The following is a 23,784-nucleotide window of genomic DNA, read 5'->3' on the forward strand; positions in this document are numbered from 1 at the left end:
ATTTTATATGGATGGACTTGAGTCACCATAAAACTAAATTGTGTTCACTGTGCTCTGTTAGTTACCTGGAAAATTCACATAGGTGGAACAGCTTTTGATAATTATTTTTTTTTTCAACGTTTTTTTTTTTTTTTTTTTTTTTGGGGGACAGAGCGAGACAGAGCATGAACGGGGGAGGGGCAGAGAGAGAAGGAGACACAGAATCGGAAACAGGCTCCAGGCTCCGAGCCATCAGCCCAGAGCCTGACGCGGGGCTCGAACTCACGGACCGCGAGATCATGACCTGGCTGAAGTCGGACGCTTAACCGACTGCGCCACCCAGGCGCCCCACAGCTTTTGATAATTAAAAAAAAAATGTATTTTTTGCATTTAGAACAGTCCACAGTGGATACTCTATAAAGACTTCTTGAATTGCTAACTTTAAATATCTTCAACTATAATTGTGTATTTACAAATAAGCTCTATGATCCTATGGATTTTACTGCTCATAAAAATGTCAAAGTTGAAATCAAATAAAAAGAACTGACTTCCTTTTCAATGGTAATTGAACCCTTTCTGACAGGTACTACATGTTTAATTTATAGTTTATATTTTCTCATTTAATGCCTACAATGACCCTATGAAATAGATGTTACTCTCACATCACAGGTTAGGGAAAAGGTCCAGAAGAAAACTCTCCAAGGTCACATACCTGATCACTGGCAGACCAAGTAAATGAACCAGGGTCTTACCAGCCTTAGGGCACATCCATTTTAGTGACCAAAATGACTAATGACAATTTTCTTGTGCTCAGACCTGGCTGGTACTAGGAGCTGGCTGGAGGTTGTGGTTATGGGTCTCTGGATCACAGCCAACTGCCAAGGAGAACCCACCCTGTGTTGAAAAGGAAAGTTCTCTTTCCTTAAAATATATGATCTGGTTAGGTATTGACTGAGGCCCGACCATAATAACATGGCTAACCAAACATGGCAGCCTGTGACAGCCCCAAGATGTGATCCAGATGAGAAGCTCCAGAGGATTTCTGACAGGCGGGTTGCTGGCAGAGTATGGATGCCACTGATGAAGTCTGACTTTGAGGAAGGAGGGAGAAAGGTTTTCCAAGCTAATTAAGCGGCATGCACAAATCTCAGAGGTTATTACTATACTGGAAAATTAAACAAAAAAAAACCCAAAACCTATTCAACTCATTAGAAATTTGTGTTAGAATTTAATGGGAGGTGGGGCAGGGCCAATTATAAAAAAAAAAATAAGCTGTATCCAAACCTCTTAAATTCCTTAAGGAAAAAAAAAAATTTCCCTTTCCTTAAAACAGTTCTACAAACTTGACATTCTCAACGGTACTATCTAAGAATTACCACTAGAGGGCATAATTATCCCGAGAGTCTATTTTTGGAATTAACCATAAAAATACCAATTTACTCACCTAATTCTGATAGAAATCATCACTTCCCCTCAACTTGAAACAGAGGTATATTCCTGTCCAAGAATTTGACATAGTTTTTCATTATGGGCTAAATCTTATCAGATCCCTGGAAATCCAATGGGGGGTAAGGGAAAGCAGATAGAAAATAAAAAGGCAACTTTCTATAGCAACAATTTCTTTGAATCATGTTAAACCATGAAGCCTTTAGAAGAACTATGGTACCTTCCCAAGCACAAGCTAGGTTGCTGGATAGAAGAAGTAATTATCAAGGAGCTAATGGTTATTGGTTTTTTTTTCCTCCTTCCATTCATCAAATCACAAATGCTCCCTTGGCTATGAAAAAAAAAAAAAAAAAAGACTCAATCTCATTACACATACTTTACTCTGGGTATTGAGGATAAAGAGCTTGTCATCTGGCTCCAGTAGTTTGCATGCATAAGCTATGTTGACAGCTGTCTCCTGCTTGTCCCCTGTCAGCATCCAGATCTTGATGCCGGCTTTTTGAAGGACTTCTATAGACTCGGGGACTCCCTCCTGCAGACGGTCTTCAATGCCAGTAGCACCTAAAAGATAGCCAAAGTGCAACAGAGCCTGTGAGAAACTGAAGCCAGTAGGAGCTCACCTAGGCTATAATTGAACTGTGTCTGTTTGTCAACCCAATCCTGAACTACCCGAACTGTGCCAGCAGCTTCCAGAGATTCAAAGAAGTGTGGACCCAGACCAAAATCATATACAAAGTAATATTCTGGGAGGGAAGCCTTAGGAATCAATGAGCTTATTAAACTTACTTGTTTTCCTTGTGGCTAGCTTTCCTCTCCGTAAATTGAGGGGGACTCGTTTCAGTTACTTATGCAACCTTTCTCTATGATTTTGTAATTCTGTGACACTCCCAAGGGTAAGGACAGGCTTTCAAAGAATGTTCTTGCCAATAAGTGGCTTATATTATGAAACAGCATTAAAAATAGATATTAGAAGTCCATAATTCCTTTTGCTAAAACAACCGGGGCCAGGTAAGTTTTGGAATTCAAATTTTTTCATATTTTATGAAGGTAATATAGTGCATCTATCATATTTTGAAGTATCTGATAACCAAACATATTAATATTTCTGTGGAAAACTTTCAAATGTTCACACTAGTTAGGAAAATAAAGACTTACAAAAGTTTATCAGACCAGGCCTGATTTTTATAGCCAAATGAGTTCTGGCACTAAACCCACAGAGCGTTTTTGAGTTTGGAATTTCAGACAAGGAGAGGTAGACCCATACAACTGATGCTGTCACAAAGAAATGACGTAGGACAGCACTATTACTCTAGTGACTCGACACAAAGTGGGATCATTGTTTTTCTCTGAACCAGAGGAATGGAGCTCCGATACTGGTCTCTTGCTATGTTAGCACTTAGATTAGAATCTAGATGTCCAGACTCGGAGACAGTGGTTCTCAACCTTGGCTGGCTCAGCATTCCTTGGGGATCTTTTGAAAATTCCAATGTCCCAGTCACACATCAGACCAACTAAATCAGAATCCCTGAGAATAGGATGCAAGTTTTTTTATTAAAAATTTTTTCTTAATGTTTATATATTTTTGAGAGAGAGAGAGAGAGAGAGACAGAGTGCTAGTGGGGAGGGGCAGAGAGAGGGAGACACAGAATCTGAGGCAGGTTCCAGGTTCTGAGCTGTCAGCATAGAGCCCAATGCGGGGCTCATACCTATGAACCGTGAGATCATGACCTGAGCCAAAGTCGGACACTTAACCGACTGAGCCACCCAGGTGCCCTTTTTTAACTTTTTTTTTTAATGTTTATTTATTTTTGAGAGAGAGAGAGAGAGAGAGAGAATGCATGACTGCGGGTGAGGGGCAGAGAGAGAGGAGAGGGAGGCTCTGAAGCAGGTACTGTGCTGTCAGCAGAGAGCCTGACACGGGGCTCAAACTCACAAACTGAGATCATGACCTGAGCCAAGGTGGGATGCTTAACCGATTGCACCACCCAGGTGCCCTGCACTAGTATCTTAAAGTTCCCCAGATGATTTCAAGGCACAGCTCAGTCTGAGACAAGAGGTGTCGTTTGTGCAACTTTTACCAGCAATCAGGAAGTAAGAGAAGAGAGAAAATTTCATTGGTCCAGTTGCAGGTACATACAAAGCACACAGGCCCTGTTGCTAGGTAGACCCGAGTTTCTCTGCAGCTGTATCAGCTGCTAGTGTGACTTTGAACAAGTCAATGAGCTGCTCTGTGCCCCAAGTTTCCTCCAAATAATTTAGAGATTTGTTGTGAAGGTTCAAAGAGACAACACATATTAAGTACCTTATCCAAGGCCTGGCAAGAAACTTAAGCTGGAAGTCCTCTTGAACCAGGGGGAACCAGGATATTTATTTGACTTGGTATTCTAAGTTAAAGTGATAAGGTTTTAAATGATCTTCTTAAGGACGACCACCCTGATCCCACCATAAATGGAGTCTAGTTCACTGCAGCGGAAAACAGAATGAAAAGAATTGGAAACTGGGTAGAGATCAGACTGGACACGGTAGACAGAACTATGTACTCTATTAGATCAAGTAGGGGGGAAAAAAACACTGGTGAATAACTTACTTAGAGAGAGCCAGTGTTTTTCAAAATTGTCCATTCAGACAACACAACAGAGTCTACCTACCAAGTAAAGTTAGCTTGTTCTCCAACCTCATGGCAGATTCAAGGAGTAACTCTTCCCTGTGGTCAATGCTGGTTTCTGCTAAAAAGTGGTTCCTCAGCCACTCTGCGTATTCAGTGTCACTCATGACCTAGGGGGGTAAAAAGAGCTATGAGACAGGCCAGATCATCTTGTGGGATCCCACCAGGACTGACCACTAGCTGAATACCAAGCCATCAACCTGTTTTTGGTATTCCTCTCTCTAGACATACTTATGCCAGGTTCTCACACCACCTGGTCACAACCTTCCCAAGCTCTATGGTCAGACTTCTTTAACACTGATAATGGATGGACACGATAGCTCAGTAGTTCTTGGAAATTCTAGGCATCATACATGATGAGAGTGGGTTAATTTCTTTAATTAACCCAGGGGGTACGCAGTTGGAAGAGGTCTCCACGTGGTAGTTAAATCTAGAAAGATTCTAATGGTGCAGTTGAGAAAGTGGTGTCAGGACTGTTCAGTTTGAGGTATTACATAGCCAACAGCACCGCCAATATCTTTTGACGGTTAGTTTGTGTAGTTATTTGTGAAGGTGAAAAGAGAGAGGGAGCTGTATGAGCGGAGCAAGGAAGTACTCTTCCAAAAATATTAAATGAAATTCCTGGAGAAGGAACCAGTGATACATTTTCCTCTTTCTTCAGGTTGCCATAGAGGGAGAAATCCACATTTTGGTTCTCAAAAAGCAACGTGAGGTGGAGGGGGTGAGGCAACTTCTCTATCTACTTATTCTCACTCACAAGGTAAATCTGACTTAGGAAAAATCTGACATCTATTGGGCTGCATTTTTATCAGGGACAGGATCATTCCACTTGAAAAGGCAGCATTCTCTCCTTTTGTTTTCATCTTGAAACTCTCCATTTTTCTTACAACTTTGTGTGGGGCAGGCTTTTGATTCTATATGCAGCTGGGTGACTAAATATTGACTAAGAGTCTGCAATGGATCCCAGCTTCCCTAACGCAGCTCGTCAGAACTAGAATTTGGGTGAGAAATGAGCGATCCCTACATTTGTCTTAGGTGCTCGCTACAGTCTCCAATTCAGGCTTCCTGGAGAGCCTCGTATTTAAAAATTATAATGGATGGCAATTAATGCACTGATACTTTGATCTACCTGTACATCCCTGTCTTTCATACTCGCTAGAGCCCAGAATGACACGCGGAAATTGATGCTCTGGTTTCTAACACAGCACATGAGAACTCAGAGAACAGAACTTTTAGGTACGCTTGTGGCTTGTTCTCCAAGCAAAACACTGCTTTGGAGAACAAACTCCAAGCAGCCAATACATATGGAAGTGAGAAGCTGTGAACAGAAAGTCCATGATCCAGGGGCTTTGCCAATTATCCGGACCAGGGTTTGACACATGCTCGTCATTAAACGATGGCTACACGGTGGAAGAATAAAGAAGATGCGCCTGAGAGCCTCACCTTCTTCGCTATACATAACGTGCGTAGGCCTCGTTTGGCATAGTCGTCCAAGTGTTTCTGGGTTTTCTCTCTTATTATCATCTGTTGTTTTTCCAGACTTGCTCCATCTGAAATAATTAACAAAACACAAGTATTCCCTCCAGGCTGCCCAATTAAAGACAAAGTTTTACAAACAATGGTGGCTTACCCCACAACAAACAAAAGACCTTGTAGTTTTGAGTCCCAACTGTGCATTTATTAAAGGGACCCTCAGAATAAAGCTTTCCCTTGTTCCTTCCTCCCTGGGGAAAAGTACCATGAACTTAATACAAACACCATCCCCACACCATCAATAACAATAGTAACAGTAACTATAATAATGCTATCTGTCATTCACTGAACACCTGCCATTTGGTAGGCACTGGACAAAGGCTCTCCATATACTGGATATGGCGTGTCATTAAACCTCTGAGGAACCTACAAAAAAGGTACTACAATCCCCATTTATTGAACACTTAGGCACAGAGTAGTAGGTAACTTTACCAAGACATAGGTCAGATCTGCACCCAGGTCTGTATAGCCCCCAGACTTACATGCTTTCTCACCAAATCCTAGGCAGCTTCCCCTACTTTGCCAAGTGCAGCTGATCCCCCAAATATCCACTTGCTTGTCTTTATAAAACCATCTGGAGTGGCCTTTGAATTTCTGAGCCCTTCATATCCCTGCTTTCAGTTCTGTATGAACTCACCCGGGGAAGCCACAGAGAGCAACTCCATGATTACAGAATCCGCACCCTTTGTGTATACCACGACTTGGTTGGAAAGGGGGTGTCGAACAACAACGGACATTCTTTTTCTTACTGAGTCGAAGGGCAGGATGTGCAGGAGTTGAAACGTTAATGGCCCCAAAGCAGCGAAGTCCACCATGACCTGCTCTGGTGTCCGGGACCGTAAAGTGCATTGGTAAGCCCGGGCGGCATACACCAAGGCCGCTTCGTCTGGGCTCTCAGCCTCATAACACAGGCTGGAGGCCAACGGCTGTCCAGGGGAGCATTCCACCTTGCCATCGGTGAGGCCTGCATCACAGTTCTGTTTCTCAGTCTCCGTCGGGCGAGCAGAATTACTAGAGTCCCGAGGGCTCTCGCTAGTTTGGGAGACCTCTTCCTCCACAGGTGAAGCCAGTTTCATTCGACTAAAGAGAGAGAGTCTGCTCACAAAGGCACTTGGGATCCCAGAAGATGGCTCTTTCCCACTGGCAAGTGACGGCGAACTTGATCTTCGCACAGACAATCTCTGGAAGAGGTTTTTAATCTCTTCCAAGGACTTGATAGGCATTCCACTCAGTGATGAGAGTCCAATCTAGGGAAGACAATTTGGGAGGGTCTCCATCATATAGTCAAAAGCAGTTCATAACAATGTTGAAGTCAAACCAGGAAAAAAGTAGGTAAGAATTACCCCTCCTTAAATAACTAGCAGCCTGCTTCTTCATACTTAAAACTGCCCCAGAAAAGGGGTGCCTGGGGCACCTGGGTGGCTCAGTTGGTTGAGCGTCTGACTTCAGCTCAGGTCACGATCTTGTGGTCCGCGAGTTCGAGCCCCACGTCGGGCTCTGGGCTGATGGCTCAGAGCCTGGAGCCTGCTTCCGATTCTGTGTCTCCCTCTCTCTCTGCCCCTCCCCCGTTCATGCTGTGTCTCTCTCTGTCTCAAAAATAAATAAACGTTAAAAAAAAAAAAAGAAAAAAAAAAGAAAAGGGGTGCCTGGGTGGCTCAGTTGGTTAAGTGTCCGACTCTTGATTTCAGCCCAGGTCATGATCTCAAGGTTTGTGAGGTTGAGCCCCGCATCAGGCTTCGTGCTGGCAGCACAGAGCCTGCTTGGGATTCTCTCTCTCCCTTTGTCTGCCCCTTCTCTCCTCATGTTCTCTCTCTCTCTCTCTCTCTCTCTCTCTCTCAAAATAAATAAATATTAAAAAAAAAAAACTGTCCCAGAAAACATTAACAAAAATTAAAATGGCCATAATGAAAAAGATGTGCTAACGTTGATGGCACTATAAATTTCTACAACCATTTAGAAAGAAATTTGGCAAATAATAGCAAAAGATATAAAATGCCAATATTGCCAGTAGTGGGCATATTAAAGCAATTTTTCCTAACGAATAACTTAAAATATAGGTGATCCATAATCTTTATTATGTACATCCTAGCAATAGCAATTTAAAAATTATAAGCGAATTAAGTATTCAAAAATAGCAAAGCAGAAAAATCTTCCTGAAATGTTACACAGTCCTTACAAAATAAAGTTTATAAAGCCTATGGGGTAAAATTGGCAAAGCTTTAAAATATAAAATTCATGTGAACAACATAAAAATAAAAATTGTATGAACATAAGAACAAATGAGTGATAATATGCATTTAAAACATTGAAAGAAAGCTAAAAGATTAACAAAATGGGTTTTTTCCTCTTTTATTTTTCAGATTCTATAAGATTGTTACCATGACTTTTCCTGTTGTTTTAAAAAGGCCAGTGAACAAAGTCACTTAAAGTGTTATCAGCAGAAATTATTAGCTTATTAGCAGAAATTCACAGTGAATGTGAATTTCTATTACATATTTTTTTCTAATTTGTAGCCTTATTTTCTTTTCTAGCTCTCAACTTTTATCAGTGATTAAACTTAGAGTTTAATATTAATTATGAAGGCCAATTAAACCCTAAATTTTTCTCATTCTGAAAAGCCCAAAATATAGAAGTGTTTTCCTAAACATTATTAATCTTTGGATAGTTGGAGACACCTATGCTGGTCAATTTTCAGACTTATCAGCAACTCAGAAATGAAGAGAAACAACCACAGATGAGGTTTTCATATTCCTGACAGATTCTGATTAACTTATTAGTCATGATCTATCATTACCTCAAAATATCATAAAGCTTAGGCTTTTATAGCTCTAGAGATTTTCTTTCAGACAACAGCATATCCTATTCTTTGGGGATAAGGCAACAAAATTTTCAAACAAAAAAACACCAGAAGATGCCTACTTTGGATACAGATGCACGAGAAAAACTGTTACACGAAGAGGAAAAAATATCCAGTAATTTATTCTCTAAGTACATAATCACTTTCCAAAGAGCAACTCTCTAATTGAAAACGTTATAAAAACAGTTTTCTGATAAAAGCTTAATTGGAAATAAGTTATTTTTATGGTAAAGTTGACCACCTCTGAATTTGCCAAAAAAAGATGATCTGATGGGAAATTAAAATGTAACTGGGTTGTGCTGCAAACTGAATTTAAGTGGGTGTGTGCAAAAGGGAAGAGAGTTCTTCGCACGAGGAACACAGCACAGCATGTGGTGAATCACCAGTCTTTAAAACAAGTTTTTCTTTTTAATTGAAAGTGAATTTTTCCATAAATTCTAAGCTACAAATAGGCCTTTTAAATCTAGCTTTTGTGGGAACTGCAGAATCTTGGTACACTATAAATGTGCTGGATTTTAAATTGAGTTAGAACTAACCCAACTGGTACATGAAAAAGGTACCCTATCGTGAAACATGATAATTAATCTAATACTTTAAATTTTGCCTGATGTAGTGCATATGACGTTGGAGGTCTCAGAAGCCTCAAAGAAGCTTTGATTAGGTAAGGAAACTGCAAAATGAGCACAGCCACATTCCACAAGAACTGTTCTCATCAGCTATCCTTCTAGAGGCAAAATAGTAGAGCAGCACTGAGTCCTATTTCATGGGTTCAAATCCTGCTTCCCCCACATACTGGCTCTGTGACCCCAGGATAGTTACTTAACCTCAATGGCAAAATGGAATAGTGGAGTAACATTACCCAACTTAGGAAGTTGTTCGGAGGATTGCACATGTTAATACCAGTAAATCACTTAGAACATATGTCCGGAACACAGATTAAGTGGTGTGTGTTAACTGCTATTATTATTATCATTAGTAATAGTGTTAATTATTATCTACATAACAAGGCCAGTACAAGTACACTTAAACCCAAAGTTCTCTTCTAGAAGATGATCCTTGTTTGCATTAGAGACTTTACCTTTTGTCGTGGTTGGTTAGGAGCAGAAACCACTACAGTGTTGCAAATTGCCAATGCAATAAAGAAGTCAATGATATACAAAGTCTCCAGTGGTGGATTTGGGGCAGTCTCATCTAGTGGTGTAAAAAGCTGAGGTGTAATCTGATTAAATTTGTCCAAAAGCCTGGTGTCTGGTACCACATCTGTTTCCTGAAAACCCAATTAGAAAAAGTGTTGTTATGTTAAGTATCTAAAAATGAGAGCTTTAAATTTACATGAGAAGTAGCCTTTATAACCACACTCTATGCACAATGAGATAGTAAACTTTACTCTTCTAAAAAACATTTAACATGGCATCATGGGAAGTGAGAATAGGAAAATAACAGACCAAAAAAAAAAAAAAAAAAAAGGAAAATCCAGAATGCACAATACTGATGGACAACACCTTGACTATTAACTTAAATTCAAAAGTAGATAGGAACAATGCCTTCCACCAAAATCTAGTTGACTGTTTTTCTATTTTGAAATACATAGTTGACAAAAGTGAACTATTGGGAGTTCATCAAGATAAAAAGCTTCTGCAAAGAGAAGGAAAAAAAAAATCAACAAAACTAAAAGACAACTGATGGGATGGGAGAAGATATTTGCAAACGACATATCAGATAAAGGATTAGTATCCACAATCTATAAAGAACTTATCAAACTCAACATCCAAAAAAAAAAAAAAATAATCCAGTGAAGAAAGGAGCAAAAGACATGAATAGACACTTTTCCAAAGAAGACATACAGATGGCTAACAGACACATGAAAAGATGCTCAACATCACTCATCATCAAGGAAATACAAATCAAAACTACAATGAGACACCCCTCACGCCTGTCAGAATGACTAAAATTAACACAAGAAACAACAGGTGTTGGTAAGGATGTGGAGAAAGGGGAATTCTATTGCACCGTTGGTGGGAATGCAAACTGGTGCAGCCGCTCTGCAAAACAGTATCGAGGTTCCTCAAAAAGTTAAAACAGAACTACCCTATGACATAGCAATTGCACTACCAGGTATTTATCCAAAGGATACAAAAATACAGATTTGGAGGAGTATATGCACCCCAATACTTACAGCAGTACTATCAACAATAGCCAAACTATGGAGAGAGCCCAAATGTCCACTGACTGATGAATGGATAAAGAAGAGGTGGTATATATAAACAATGGGATATTATTCAGCCATCAAAAAGAATGAAATCTTGCCATTTGCAACAACATGGATGAAGCTGGAGTATATAATATATAATGCTAAGCAAAATAAGTCAGTCAGGAAAAGACAAATACTGTATGACTTCAGTCATATGTGGAATTTAAGAAACAAAACAGATAAACATATGGGAAGGGGGAAAGGAAGAGAGGGAAATAAACCATAAGAGATTTTTATTGATAGAGAACAAACTGAGGGTTGATGGAGGGGGGTTGGTGGGGGGTGAGCTAGATGGGTGGTGGGCATTAAGGGCACTTAGTTATGATGAACACTGGATGTTGTATGTAAGTAATGAATCACTGAATTCTACTCCTGAAACCAATATTGCATTGTATATCAACTAATTAGAATTTAAATAAAAATTTGAAAAGAAAAAAAAATAGCAACTGATGATTCATCTAATAACTGATGAGTACCACCTCTTTTAAAAGTGAGGACATTATTCATACCATGTTATTTTATGGTTAATACAAAAAATTTTATAGTTCAAATCATTACTATAATAAAAACAAAAACAGAAACAAACAAAAGAACCTCTCCAAAATAAACATTAGTATGAGCAGGCAAACATATATAAAGAATATTACCTAGTAATATACATGACATTAATGAGGGTTCCTCCAAGAGATTTTTCTCTTTTTTTTAACATTTTCATTTTATTTTTTGAGAAAGAAAGAGAGCATGAGCACGGGAGGGGCAGAGAGAGAGGAAGACACAGAATCCCAAAGCAGGCACCAGGTTCTGAGCTGTTAGCACAGAGCCCGATGCAGGGGCTTGAACCCACGAATGTGAGATTGTGACCTGAGCCAAAGTTGGATGCTCAACTGACTGAGCCACCCAGGTGCCCCTCCAAGAGATTTCTGATCATCAAATATATTGGCAATATATGCCCTGTGCCCTCCTCTTAAAGATTCTTAGCATAGGGTGGTTCAGTCGGTTAAGCATCCAACTCTTGACTTCAGCTCAGGTCGTGATCTCATGGTTCTTGAGTCTGAGCTCCACATCTGGCCCTCTGCTGACAGCATGGAGCCTGCTTCAGATCCTCTGTCCCCCTCTCTCTGCCCTTCCCCTACTTGTGCTCGCTCGCTCTCTTTCTCCCCAAAATAAATATTAAAAAAGTAAAAAAAAAGGGGCGCCTGGGTGGCTCACTCGGTTGAGCGTCCAACTTCGGCTCAGGTCATGATCTCACAGTCCATGAGTTCGAGCCCCACATAGGGCTCTGTGCTGACAGCTCAGAGCCTGGAGCCTATTTGAGATGCTGTGTCTCCCTCTCTTTCTGACCCTCCCCCATTCATGCTCTGTCTCTCTCTGTCTCAAAAATAAAAACGTTAAAAAAAAATTTTAAAAATTAAAAAAAATTAAAAAAAAAAGATTCTTAGTACAAATTAGCTCTAAGAAGTTCTGCTATTGAAAAGACTCCATGTCCATTTTAACACAGTGCTTCTCACATTTACTGAAGAGTACTAGTTTTAACAAAAGAATGTTGTACTGGAAAATGGTTTATAAAACAGTCACATGTAGACAACTGCTTTAGAAATTTTTCAGATGAATCAAAAGAGGGATCATTAACTACAAATCAAATTTCACTAAAATGCCATTGTATTCTAGAGAAGTCGTGCATGTAGTCGGTTGGCATACTGACTGCAGGAAGCCAGGAGAGGTGATTTAGAGATAGGAGAAAACGGTGGAGATGTGAGACGTGTGATATTAGGCTCAAAAGACCATGGCTTGGGGCGCCTGGGTGGCACAGTCGGTTAAGCATCCGACTTCAGCCAGGTCACGATCTCGCGGTCCGGGAGTTCGAGCCCCGCGTCAGGCTCTGGGCTGATGGCTCAGAGCCTGGAGCCTGTTTCCGATTCTGTGTCTCCCTCTCTCTCTGCCCCTCCCCCGTTCATGCTCTGTCTCTCTCTGTCCCAAAAAGAAATAAACGTTGAAAAAAAAAAAAAAAAAAAAAAAAGACCATGGCTTGTATTTTATGCTTAGTTTGGGGAGAACTAGCGTAGGCTTAATAAGAAAACAGCACAGGCTGAAAAATCACATGAGTTTGAGTTTAGATCCTGGACTCACTGCATAGTCGCTGCTATCCTCAGGCAGTGTGCTTCACTCCCCGAGCTTCATTTTCTTCTTCTGAGTAATGGTAAAAATAACACCTACCTCACAGGGTGGCTGTATAAAGTCAATGAGATAATGAGTGAGGTGATACCCGTACAACAGGAACCTATAGGCAGATCACCAGGCTCACAATGGGTCCAAACTATATGCCGTCACAAAGCATTCTCAAATTTCTATTTAAATACATCAACATCTACTATCCTGTGATATGAGACATAGTTTGGTGGAGTTCATAGGCACTAATATCCTGATGGCTGTTCACTAGTGAGTCAGCCATATTTCCTCACGCATCTCACGTACACAGTAACACTGAGCCAGTGTCTGGGCCCTCAGTTACTCAGAGAATAATCCTGTCCTCAGGACCTCCTTGCCAAAGTCAATAGAAGACAGTGGTAATGTTTGAGAGACTTCTTTCTTACTCAATGCTTAGTCAGCAAGGGATGCTTGGGAAACTCGTCACATGATATTTGGCAAATATACTGTCATCTATTGCTTGTGAGATCCCATGAGTTAGAAAATATTTCCAGAGGCATCTCAGAATGCTAATGTGCACTAAGTCAAAAACAAAAACAAAACAAAACAAAAAACAAAAAAACATTTCAGAGTGGAACTCTTAAGAAATGTTTAAATTTTTTTTTCTAATATTTATTTATTTTTGAGAAAGAGAAAGAGAGAGAGAGAGAGAGAGGGAGGGAGACAGACAGAAAGACACAGCATCTGAAGCAGGCTCTAGGCTCTGAGCTGTCAGCACAGCGCTGATGCGGGGCTCGAACTCAAGAACCACGAGATCATGACCTGAGCCAAAGTCAGACGCTTAACCAACTGAGCCACCCAGGCGCCCCTCTCTAAGACATGTTTAAATATCAATTTAAACTTAGTGGCTTTCCTTCGAATCATGCTTCCTTTTTAGTAATTCTCGGCCACCTCCCCCACCTTTTCTGGCTTTATTTCCCACCTATGTTTATCAATTACTGACCCTCTCTCTTCAGGTCCATTTCTCTTACCCCAATTTTCATTTTTATTGCTGCAAAGTCTAGGTCTTTTGGGCTTGAGGTTGCTTTCTTTTCTGCTCTGTAAATCCCTCCTTATTAGTTTAATCCTAACTCAAGTTTTACCTCTTTTCTGCAGCCCTTCTTGATCCCTCCTCCTCCCTTGAGAGTTGAACACTCCATTCTTTGTGCCCTCACTATACTTTGGGTTCACCCACTATTACTGCATCTTTAATATAGGATTGTTTTTATTTATTTTTATGTCTGCCTCCTCTGCCTAGAAACAAAACTGAAAGATAAGGACATGTCTTACTCATTTTACATCCCTGTGTCTAGTATTTTGCCATTGTTTTTCATTAATTCATTCATCCCATAAATATTCATTGTTGCATCTATGGCATCAGGCACTCCTCAAGGACAGAGGGATGCATAGGACAGATACGATCCTGGCTTGCGTGCAGCTCACATTCTAGTTAGGGGAGATAGCAGATACAAAAACTAACCTATAAACAATAAGATGCTTCTAGATTGAGACAGAGAGAGACAGGAGGGGTGGAAAGAACTCTGGATTAGGTGGTAGGGAAGGTTTACTGAAGAGGTGACACTAAAGCTGAGATCTCAGTGACAGAAAGGAAAGCCACATAGAGATCTAAGAGAATAGTCACCTGGGTAAAACAAACAGCACTCCTGTTGAACAAAAACATAAAGAGGATGAAAGAAGCATAAACAACCTTGGCTTACAAAGAAAAGGTTTCTATTTCTAAGTAGGTAGTATGAACCCAGGAGCCTGGGGCTTCAGTGACATGTTAATTCCCAAAGCTTGGAATATTTTTGCCAGCAGCCCACCTAGGATCCTTACTCCCTGGCTCTTAACTTGCATCTCCATGCAAGGTGCTAGCTTACAATTTTCCATTTCTAGACATCACAGCTCTCAGTGTGCTCTCAAGCTGGTGCTCTTAACCTGGGCTCCACTGACAGGCTTCTGGAACTGGATGCAAAAATTTAACAGATGCTAATTTTTCAGGTCAAAGAATCTATAGCTTTCTCAAAATAATCTTTAGTCTCAAAAGGATAAAATCAACTTGTCTAGAGCAAGAGTGAGATGATCTCATATTTCAAGGAAGACCTCTTTATCCTATATATAATGGTGTGGTTTTGAAAACACAAAACACCCCCAGTGCATCTTTACAATCAAAATGGCACATGGCATTGAAATAAAGGGCAAGTGAAAACAAAATGCACTGAGTGGGGAGGCTGAGCCTGTTAAGCAGCTTCACTTAACAACCTTCAAAACTACTTTATTGAGAATGGACACATGAGTCCCTGAGACAGATCTTGAGAATTCAAGATGTTAAGTCCTTGCTCTTAAGGAGCTATTGGCATATTTCAGGGGCATAAATAAGGCCTGCGTAATGAGAACTAAGGAAGGGAGGGAATGGGTACACAGAACTCAGAAGCTGAGAAAAGAGAGTCTGGGAAGTCTTCAGAAGAGAGTATTTAATGTAGTCTTAAAAGAAATAAGTGTTTCATCAGATTTGGTAGACAGAGGTAGGTTGCCAATGGGAAGAAAAAATGTTAGATGGAGAAAATGGTACAGATAAAAGAACAGACTTTAAGAAACATCACTTTTTTTCCAAGGAGATGAGGCTAAATCAGGAAACTGAGAGGGTGGGTAGGGCACAACCCCAGTGGGTCACCAATGTCCTATTTCCAAGTAAACACGGGTCAACATGTGGTTAACTTTGCGTGGGCGGAAAATGTAAAAGATCAGTACAGGAATAGGTAAAAAGAGAAAAAAATATATATCTATTTCTGATACAGCCTTATAGTGAATGCACAGAAGAGGCTGTATGCATTCTTTTCCTATTTTCCTTTCAGAAGTTGGAGAAAAAAAATTAAGCCTAGATGTTTGGAATAGTCTGACATGTGGCCAAGATACAATATGACAGGTGCTATATCTTCAGTGCCACAGGAATGAACTAAATGAGTTGCACGGAAATGATTACCCTCACTCCTGAAATTTTTACTGGCAACTTTGAAAAGAGCCAGGAGATTCCCTTCAAGGCCTTTCCAGAACAAAAGAGACCACTGGCATCTACTCAGATCACATCTCTGCTACGAAAACCATACAATAAATTCAATGCAGACACACAAAGTTCCCCCAAAGTGGATTTGTTCTTGTTACGCCACCTACTTTAGACCAGTTGCCAGTCTCAAGCCTGGGGAATCCTCGTCTTGGCAAACCACAAGAGTTAATGAGATGTGGAAGGCAGAAAGGGCAGCTGAAGGTTTACAGAAACAATTCCAAGTACAGCAAAACTTTTGAACTCTGATTCTTTCATGTAAGTATCATTCCTCTTTCCCATCTTCCACATGGCCCTCTAGATTTTTTTTCAGCAAAATGGGTTTGTCAGAGGGTATAACTAAACAGCTTCCAAAACTTCCCTCAGGAACTCAAGTGATACCCAGATGAGCTCTAAAATAGAAATATCAGAAAATGTCACTCTGAGGACTCAGAATGGGGAAGAGGACACAGGTTTGGTGGGACTGGGGGGGAAAAATGCAGAAAAAAAGGCCTTGGAGGGTACTGACAGTACGTATGTCATTCAGACATACTTAGCTGTCTATGAGATAACTCTGGAAAGCTTTGCTGGTTCTGAGAGTGAGTCATGGTCTGTAACCCAAGGCAGCTGTTTTTGTTTTTGTTTTTCCAGAGAGACAGAGACAGAGACAGAGAGAGAGAGAGAGAGAGAGAGAGAGAGAGAACGAGAACATGAGCATGGGGGAAGAGAGTCGGTGGGGGGGAGAGAATGGTAACCAGGTTCCAGGCTCAGTGCAGAGCCCAATGCGGGGCTTGATTTCACAACCCTGAGATCATGACCTGAGCCAAAATCAAGAGTTGGACACTTAGCCAACTGAGCTGCCCCAAGGCAGCCTTCTTTAGGCTTAGACACCATTGGCCCTGATCAGAAATACTATGCTATTTCAGAAATGATACACTATCTCTCAACACTGAAGTATCCCACAAATTAGGAAGCTATGATACTGTTTGCTTATATTTCTAATTTTGTGCGGGCAATTACACTGAACCACAATTATGTAGTCTCTTCTCAGGTAGAAAAGACAACAGTGTTTGGCTCTGTCATAATTAGGGGGATGTTCTTTCATTATTCATTATAGATATACAAGATTCAAGTCACATATTCACACTTACAATGGGGCTACTGAAAGCAGCCTGTCTGGAGTGAGGCACTTCACTGGCTCCTTCTCCACTTCCCACAGCTAAACAGCTCCCAGCAAGATGATTCAAGGATTTACTTCCCAAGGGCCCATTATGAACTGTCCTGCAGCTGGGGGTCCTCGGTTTTGTCATATTGGTGAGGGAGCCGCTGGGAGTGTCCATGGAATCTTCATCTTCAGAGGCAGCTTCCTGGTAGGAATCTAACCTCTTGGCTGAGCGATAAAAAATCATACTGGGTCATTACTTGAGAAGAACCATTTGCAAACTGAATATGTCAGACATTTACTTAAACAGCTATTCCACACCATCTCCTCCCTTTTCAAAAACTGCCCTCCAAACTCCCCTCTCCAGATTCCCTTCATGAACTTACCTCGTTGGGAAAAGTAAAAGCAATCAGACAGCAACTCCCTTCTTATCCTATCGTCAAGTCTACCAACCTATCCACATCTGTATCTAAACCCTCCTACTACTATGGATAAAGTTTCAAATGCCAAGCTCTCCACTCATGATCTGCCTCCCACTCCTCTGGCCTTCTCAAGGACTTCACGTTTACAACTTTCCCCTCCTTCGCTTACACCAAGCTCCCCTCAACCAATCTCATGGCTTTCTGTCCCTGTCTGTCCACTGATGCTACTTTTGGCAAGGTCGCCCATGAGTTCCACATTATCAAATCCCATTACTGCATCTGTCCATATCTTACATGCATCCTTAGCAACATCCAACAGAGGTGACCGTTCTCTGCTTGAAATGGCTCTTTTGGTTTCTCTGACACCATGTGTACCTGTTTTTCCTCCTACTTCAGTGGCTATTCCTTCTTATTTTCTCCTGCTATCTTCTCTTCAATCAAATACTGGGTTGCTGCAGGAGCTCCTTCCCTTCTCCACCTATATACTCTTCCTTGGTGATATCACCTGGTCCCACATTTGAAATGCCAACTCTGTGCACATGATTTTTAAACCTGTATCTTCAACTCCAACTTCTAACTGGAATCCAGACTCCTATATATATCCAACTCTCCACTTGATACTTCTAGTTAGATGTCTATTCGGTTCTTCAAGCAGATTATCTGCATGGCTAACTCCTTTACCTTTCTCAAGTCTCTTAGCATGTCCCTTGTCAGCAGACTTTCCAGATATAACCACTTCAGAGCTTACCACCATCTACACACTATAGATCTTATTTATTTTTTGAATCATCGAGTAGAATATAAACTCCAAAAATGCAGAGAGTTTTGTCTGTTTTGGTTTGTCTGTTTTGTTTTGCTGTAAAGCATCACCAATAGCTGTCCATTATTTATCCAAAATATCTCTAATATCTTGAATTCTCTCCATCTTCATTACCAAGCTACCATCATCTCTCAACTGGACCAGTGCTAACAGCCTCATAACTGGTCTCCTTACCCCTCGGCATTCCATTCCTTAACCAGTAGCTACAGTGATCTTCCTAAAATATAAAGCTGATCACATTACTCCTGCACAAAATTTTCCTTATGTTGGCTTACATAGCTCAAAATGATCTGACCTTTGCTGATCGTCTCGAAGTTTCTTGCCCCTTCCTCTTCCACATGTCCACTAAAATCCAGCCTCACTGGCCTTCTTTTCTTACTTTGAAAATTGCCAAGCTCATTTCAGCCTGAGAGCCTCTATACTAGCTGCTGCCTGTAACTGGTAGGTTTTCGCATCTGAACTTCAAGGTTATGTTATTCAGATCTAAGCTGTAACCCTTAGAAAGGCCTTGCTCCCCTACCCAATCCAAAATGCCTTCCAATCATTCTATATCATATCATCTCATTTTAATTCTCTGAAAAGCACTTTTCATTATTTATTTTTCTTGATTTAAGAATTAATTTATTTGTGACTATTCAACAGAAGCTCTGTGAGAGGGCCCCTGTCTGCCTTGTTAATCATTATGTCCAGGAGTACAGAGTAAACAATCAGTCAATGTGTACTTGCTGAATTGCTAGCTGCATTCAAGCCAAGTCTAGCTACTTAGAGTATGGCTTTTGGCAAGTTAATTTCAAAATAAAAAATATTTTCATATTCTGTTCAATAGTTTGTATCTGTATTTTTCTTTTTTTTTTTAAATGTCAATTCTTTTTTTTTTTTTTTTTTCAACGTTTATTTATTTTTGGGACAGAGAGAGACAGAGCATGAACGGGGGAAGGGCAGAGAGAGAGGGAGACACAGAATCGGAAACAGGCTCCAGGCTCTGAGCCATCAGCCCAGAGCCCGACGCGGGGCTCGAACTCACGGACCGCGAGATCGTGACCTGGCTGAAGTCGGACGCCTAACCGACTGCGCCACCCAGGCGCCCCTTGTATCTGTATTTTTCAAGGACAAAGAGAAGCTAAGAGGCAATGTTGTGATCCTGAGTTCTAGAACCAACTCTTCCAAAGACTCAGTGTTTTCTAGGAAATCGCTTAACTCTTCCCGGGCCTCTGTTTTCTTACTGGCCGAATGAACAATTTGGATTTAATGACTTTAAGATCCTTTCCAGTTCTGCAAGTTTCAATATATTCTCTGACTAAATAATACAGAATGCTTCCCTGTATGGCCTTTCAGCTTCAAAAACCCATCCACTTACTGAATCCCAAACATACTGAAGTTCTCCATTTTCACCTGTGCCCTTGTCCAGAATATCCATTCTCTTTTTCTATGCTTACATAAATCTTCAACATCTTTGAAGGCTTAGTTCAAAGGCCAGTTCCTCAATGGTGACCTCTGTAACTATACTAGCCCTCACTCCCTGAGCCTTTAAAGCTTCTATCTACTGAATGTACTGAATGTTACTATGCACCAGGCATCTGTCTCATTTAATAACTAGGACAACCCTCTGTGGCAGATACTATTAATACGTCAATTTTAGTAATAAAGAAATCAAACGAATTTTCCCCATTTCACAAAAGTAATAATCATCGGTCTTACATCCAGTTCTAGAAAGTTCACAGACAGTGCTCAGAATGTTATGTTCTGAATGTATGTTAACATGATATTCCTTATAATTTTACACCAATATTCCCTGCTTGATTTCAACAAGTCCATGTATTGTAGTTTAAACATGTATCAAATGAATAATGAATGCATGTTTGAATAGACACATAAATGGAATATCCGTAGAATCAAGGGAATGTTGTGGGGTAGGGACTTGACATTTATTGAGTACTTCCTGGGGCGCCTGGGTGGCTCAGTCAGTTGAGCGACCGACTTCGGCTCAGGTCACGATCTCATGGTTTGTGAGTTTGAGCCCCGCATCAGGCTCTGTGCTGACAGCTCAGAGCCTGGAGCCTGCTTCGGATTCTGTCTCTGTCTCTCTCTCGTCCCCTCCCCCATTCATGCTTTGTCTCTGTCTCAGAAATAAATAAACATTAAAAAAAAATTTATTGAGTACTTCCTGTTCATCAATCATCTGTTTAGGTCTTTATGTAAATATCTGTATCTAGATCTTCCCTTTTCATCTTAAAAATAATGCTACCAGTTAGGAACTATCACTGTTTCACTTTGCAGGTAAGAGAGGCTAAGAGCCAGAGAGATTAAGTACTTTGACCATGGTTAAACAGCTAGTTGGGGGTAGAGTTGGGATTTAAATGTAGGTCTTCCTGACCCTGAAGCCAGTACATGTATCCACTATGTTATATCTCCTTGGCAGTTACCTGTATAGGTTAGTTCAGTCATTCTCAACAAGGGGTGAATTTGTCCCCCAGCGAACATTTGGCAATGCCTGTACACAGTCTGGTTGTTATAACTGGGGGAGGAGTGCAATTGGCATTCAGTGGTCAGAGCCCATGGAGGCATCTAAACATCTTGGAATGCACAGAACTGCACCCATCTCAAAGAATAATGCAGCCCCAAATGGCAATAGTGCTGAGGTTGATAAATCCTTGAGTAGCTAAAGAAACTTATTGGTGATGTGATACCATTTTAAAAATAAATAATTACAATATTACAAAACCTATAGAAACATAAAGGCTTATACTTCAGGAATTTCTCTGTACATCATTAGGGAAATCAGTCCTCATGCAACTGTGTAATTACTATAATGCCAGACAGCTCAGCCCTTAGGACAGGACAAACTTGCTCAATAAATAACACTGGAAGAGTGGACTCAAGAACACACGGAGCAACCTTTAATCATTTTGTAAAAAGCTTTGGGAAGGAAACAGAACAGTAAAGCTATAATTTGATTCAGAAAACAAAACTATAGGTGTAATACTTGTAGACTCAGTGAAGGTTTTTCAAAAATTGGGTATGAGATGGCTCAGTCGGTTAAGCGTCCAACTCTTGGTTTTGGCTCAGGTCATGACCACACAGTTTTGTAAGTTTGAGCCCTGTATCGGACTCTGTGTTGACAGTATGGAGCCTGCTTGGGATTCTCTCTCTTTCCCTCTCTCTCACTGGCCCTCCCCTGCTTGCATGCTGTCTCTCTCTCTCGAAATAAATAAATTAACTTAAAAAAAAAATCAAAAATTGGGTATGAGAAAGAAAAGCTTATTACCATACTGATAAACAAAAATTTATCCGGGGCGCCTGGGTAGCTCAGTCGGTTGAGCCTTTGACTTCAGCTTAGGTCATGATCTCAGAGTTGGTGAGTTCAAGCCCTGTGTCGGGCTCTGTGCTGACAGCTTGGAGCCTGGAGACTGTTTCAGATTCTGTGTCTTCTTCACTCCCTGCCCCTCCCCCACTCAGGTGCGCGCACGCGCGTGTGCTCTCTCTCTCTCTTTCAAAATAAGTAAACATTAAAAAAAAAATTTTTTTAATCTATCCAGCTGATCATGCAGACTTTTCATATGTCTCTTAAAACAGGTTTCAATTAGTTCCATAAATGCCTCAGAGTGGGGCAGGAATTCTTGCTTTCCAATTCACAAGAGAAAATGCAAAGTATGTAGTCTTTCTATCAAGGTAGGTACTGATTAGATGCTAGGTTAACTACTTTAATTCTCTTTCTTATTTAATCCCTAATCTTCCCTTTTGAATCCTCTTTCAAATATCTAGTAACCTGTTCAGGCCCTGTTACTTACATTTATTTGATATTTGGAAGAAGTGAGCAAAAATCTGTGGAACAAAAAGTTGATCATACTTTTCAATGTGCTCCTCAAAGGGCCCAAAACAAGGGTGAACAGCACAACGTGCACATGGATTTCTCCCAACTGTATCATCCCCATATCCTCCAAGCATTTTGCTATGAACTAATCCCCCAAACATTTCCAGCATCCCGACTTTCACCTGCTCATAAACAGCACGCTCAGCTAAGCTTCGGCCAACTGTATCATCCATGTATCCTTGATACACACAAATCTTTTATTCTAAACTTATTCCTTGCCCATTTCCAGCATTCCAAAAATTTCTTGCCCAATATCCTTCTAGGTCCCAAACCTTGATCAATGCTAAAATCACCTCCAAAACACCAGATTTTCATCCTATGAGACGAAGTAAGATATTTTTACGTTTCCATGCCTGTTTTCCATATCGGACCATGAACTCCTCAAAAGATAAATCTATTTCTTACTTTGACAACTGTAATGAGAAAAACAATGGCAGCTCATACTTACAAAGAATTTATTCTGTGCCATGCTTTGAGTGGCTTTTCATGAATTATCTTCATGAATACTATTATGGATCCTTTTTAGTGAGGCCCAGAGCAATTATGTAACTGGCCCAGAGTCATACAGCCCATAGGCAGCAAAGATGGGAATCAGATTCAGGAGGCCTGATTCCAAAATCTTTGTTCTTGGAAACTACTAAATGCTCTCACCATGTAGATCAGATTCACAAACCGCATCATAAAGGCACTCTCTAGACAAACCCAAATTGAGAAACATTCTACAAAATCCCTGAATAGTGCCCTTCAGAACTAGGGTCATCGAGAAACAGAAAGCCTTAGAAGATTTCAAATCTAGAGCAGTCTAAATGTGGACTGTCACATGGTCTTCTGGATGGGATCCTCAGACAGAAAAAGGTATAAACTAAAGAAATCTGAATAAAGTATGGATTTCAGTTAATAATGATATCAATATTAGTTCATTACTTATCATAAATGTATTATACAACTAATGTAAGATGTTAATGACAGAGGAAACTAGATAGGGGTGCATAACGGAACCCTCAAAAGCATCTTTGTAACTTTTCTATAAATCTAATGCTATTCTAAACTAAAAAGATTACTATTAAAAAAGATATTCTCTTTCAGTAATTTTTTAAAGGATTGCTTTAAAATTTTAATATGCACATAAATCACCTGGGAATATTGTTAAATGAAGATTTTAATTGAAGTTTTAAAGAGGAGCCTGAGATTCTGTGTTTTTAATACACACTGAGGCGTTGCTGATGCTACTTAGTTCATTAACCAAATTTCTAAGTTGCAGGGTTTTATTTTTTTTTTTAAGTTTATTTATTTAAGTAACCTCTACACTCAATGTGGGGCTTGAACTCACAACCTCAAGATCAAGAGTCATAAACTCTTCCAACTGAGCCAACCAGGTGCTCCTAAGTTGCAAGGTTTTAAAACATAAAATGGTGTCGTCAGATGTGTTTAGTTCAAATGCATATGTGCACGGGGCTATTTCCTAGCAGTGATGTTTTTTATGGACAGATCTCCTAGGCAGTGATTTTTGCCCCCAAATCCTGAAGGGTTAACCAGCTTTAATTTCAGTAAAAA

The 23,784-nt window shown here is 40.4% G+C and overlaps 1 protein-coding gene across 5 annotated transcripts in view; it reads right to left on the reverse strand.

Moving 5' to 3' along the window:
* Positions 1-23,784, reverse strand: part of ATP10D (ATPase phospholipid transporting 10D (putative)) — a 109,421-nt gene that overhangs the window by 25,801 nt on the left and 59,836 nt on the right. For all 5 annotated transcript variants that reach the window (XM_086705127.1, XM_086705128.1, XM_025922358.2 and 2 more), the window contains 6 exons: positions 17,107-17,345; positions 9,559-9,747; positions 6,261-6,870; positions 5,534-5,640; positions 4,074-4,200; positions 1,802-1,986 (listed from right to left, as the gene is read on the reverse strand). In XM_086705127.1, coding sequence (XP_086561253.1) covers positions 1,802-1,986; positions 4,074-4,200; positions 5,534-5,640; positions 6,261-6,870; positions 9,559-9,747; positions 17,107-17,345 — 1,457 coding nt within the window. The remainder of the gene's footprint in view (positions 1-1,801; positions 1,987-4,073; positions 4,201-5,533; positions 5,641-6,260; positions 6,871-9,558; positions 9,748-17,106; positions 17,346-23,784) is intronic.

This window comes from Puma concolor, chromosome B1 (genome assembly GCF_028749965.1).
Source record: "Puma concolor isolate L17-30 chromosome B1, mPumCon1.1.hap2, whole genome shotgun sequence".
NCBI classification, from domain to species: Eukaryota; Metazoa; Chordata; class Mammalia; order Carnivora; family Felidae; genus Puma; species Puma concolor.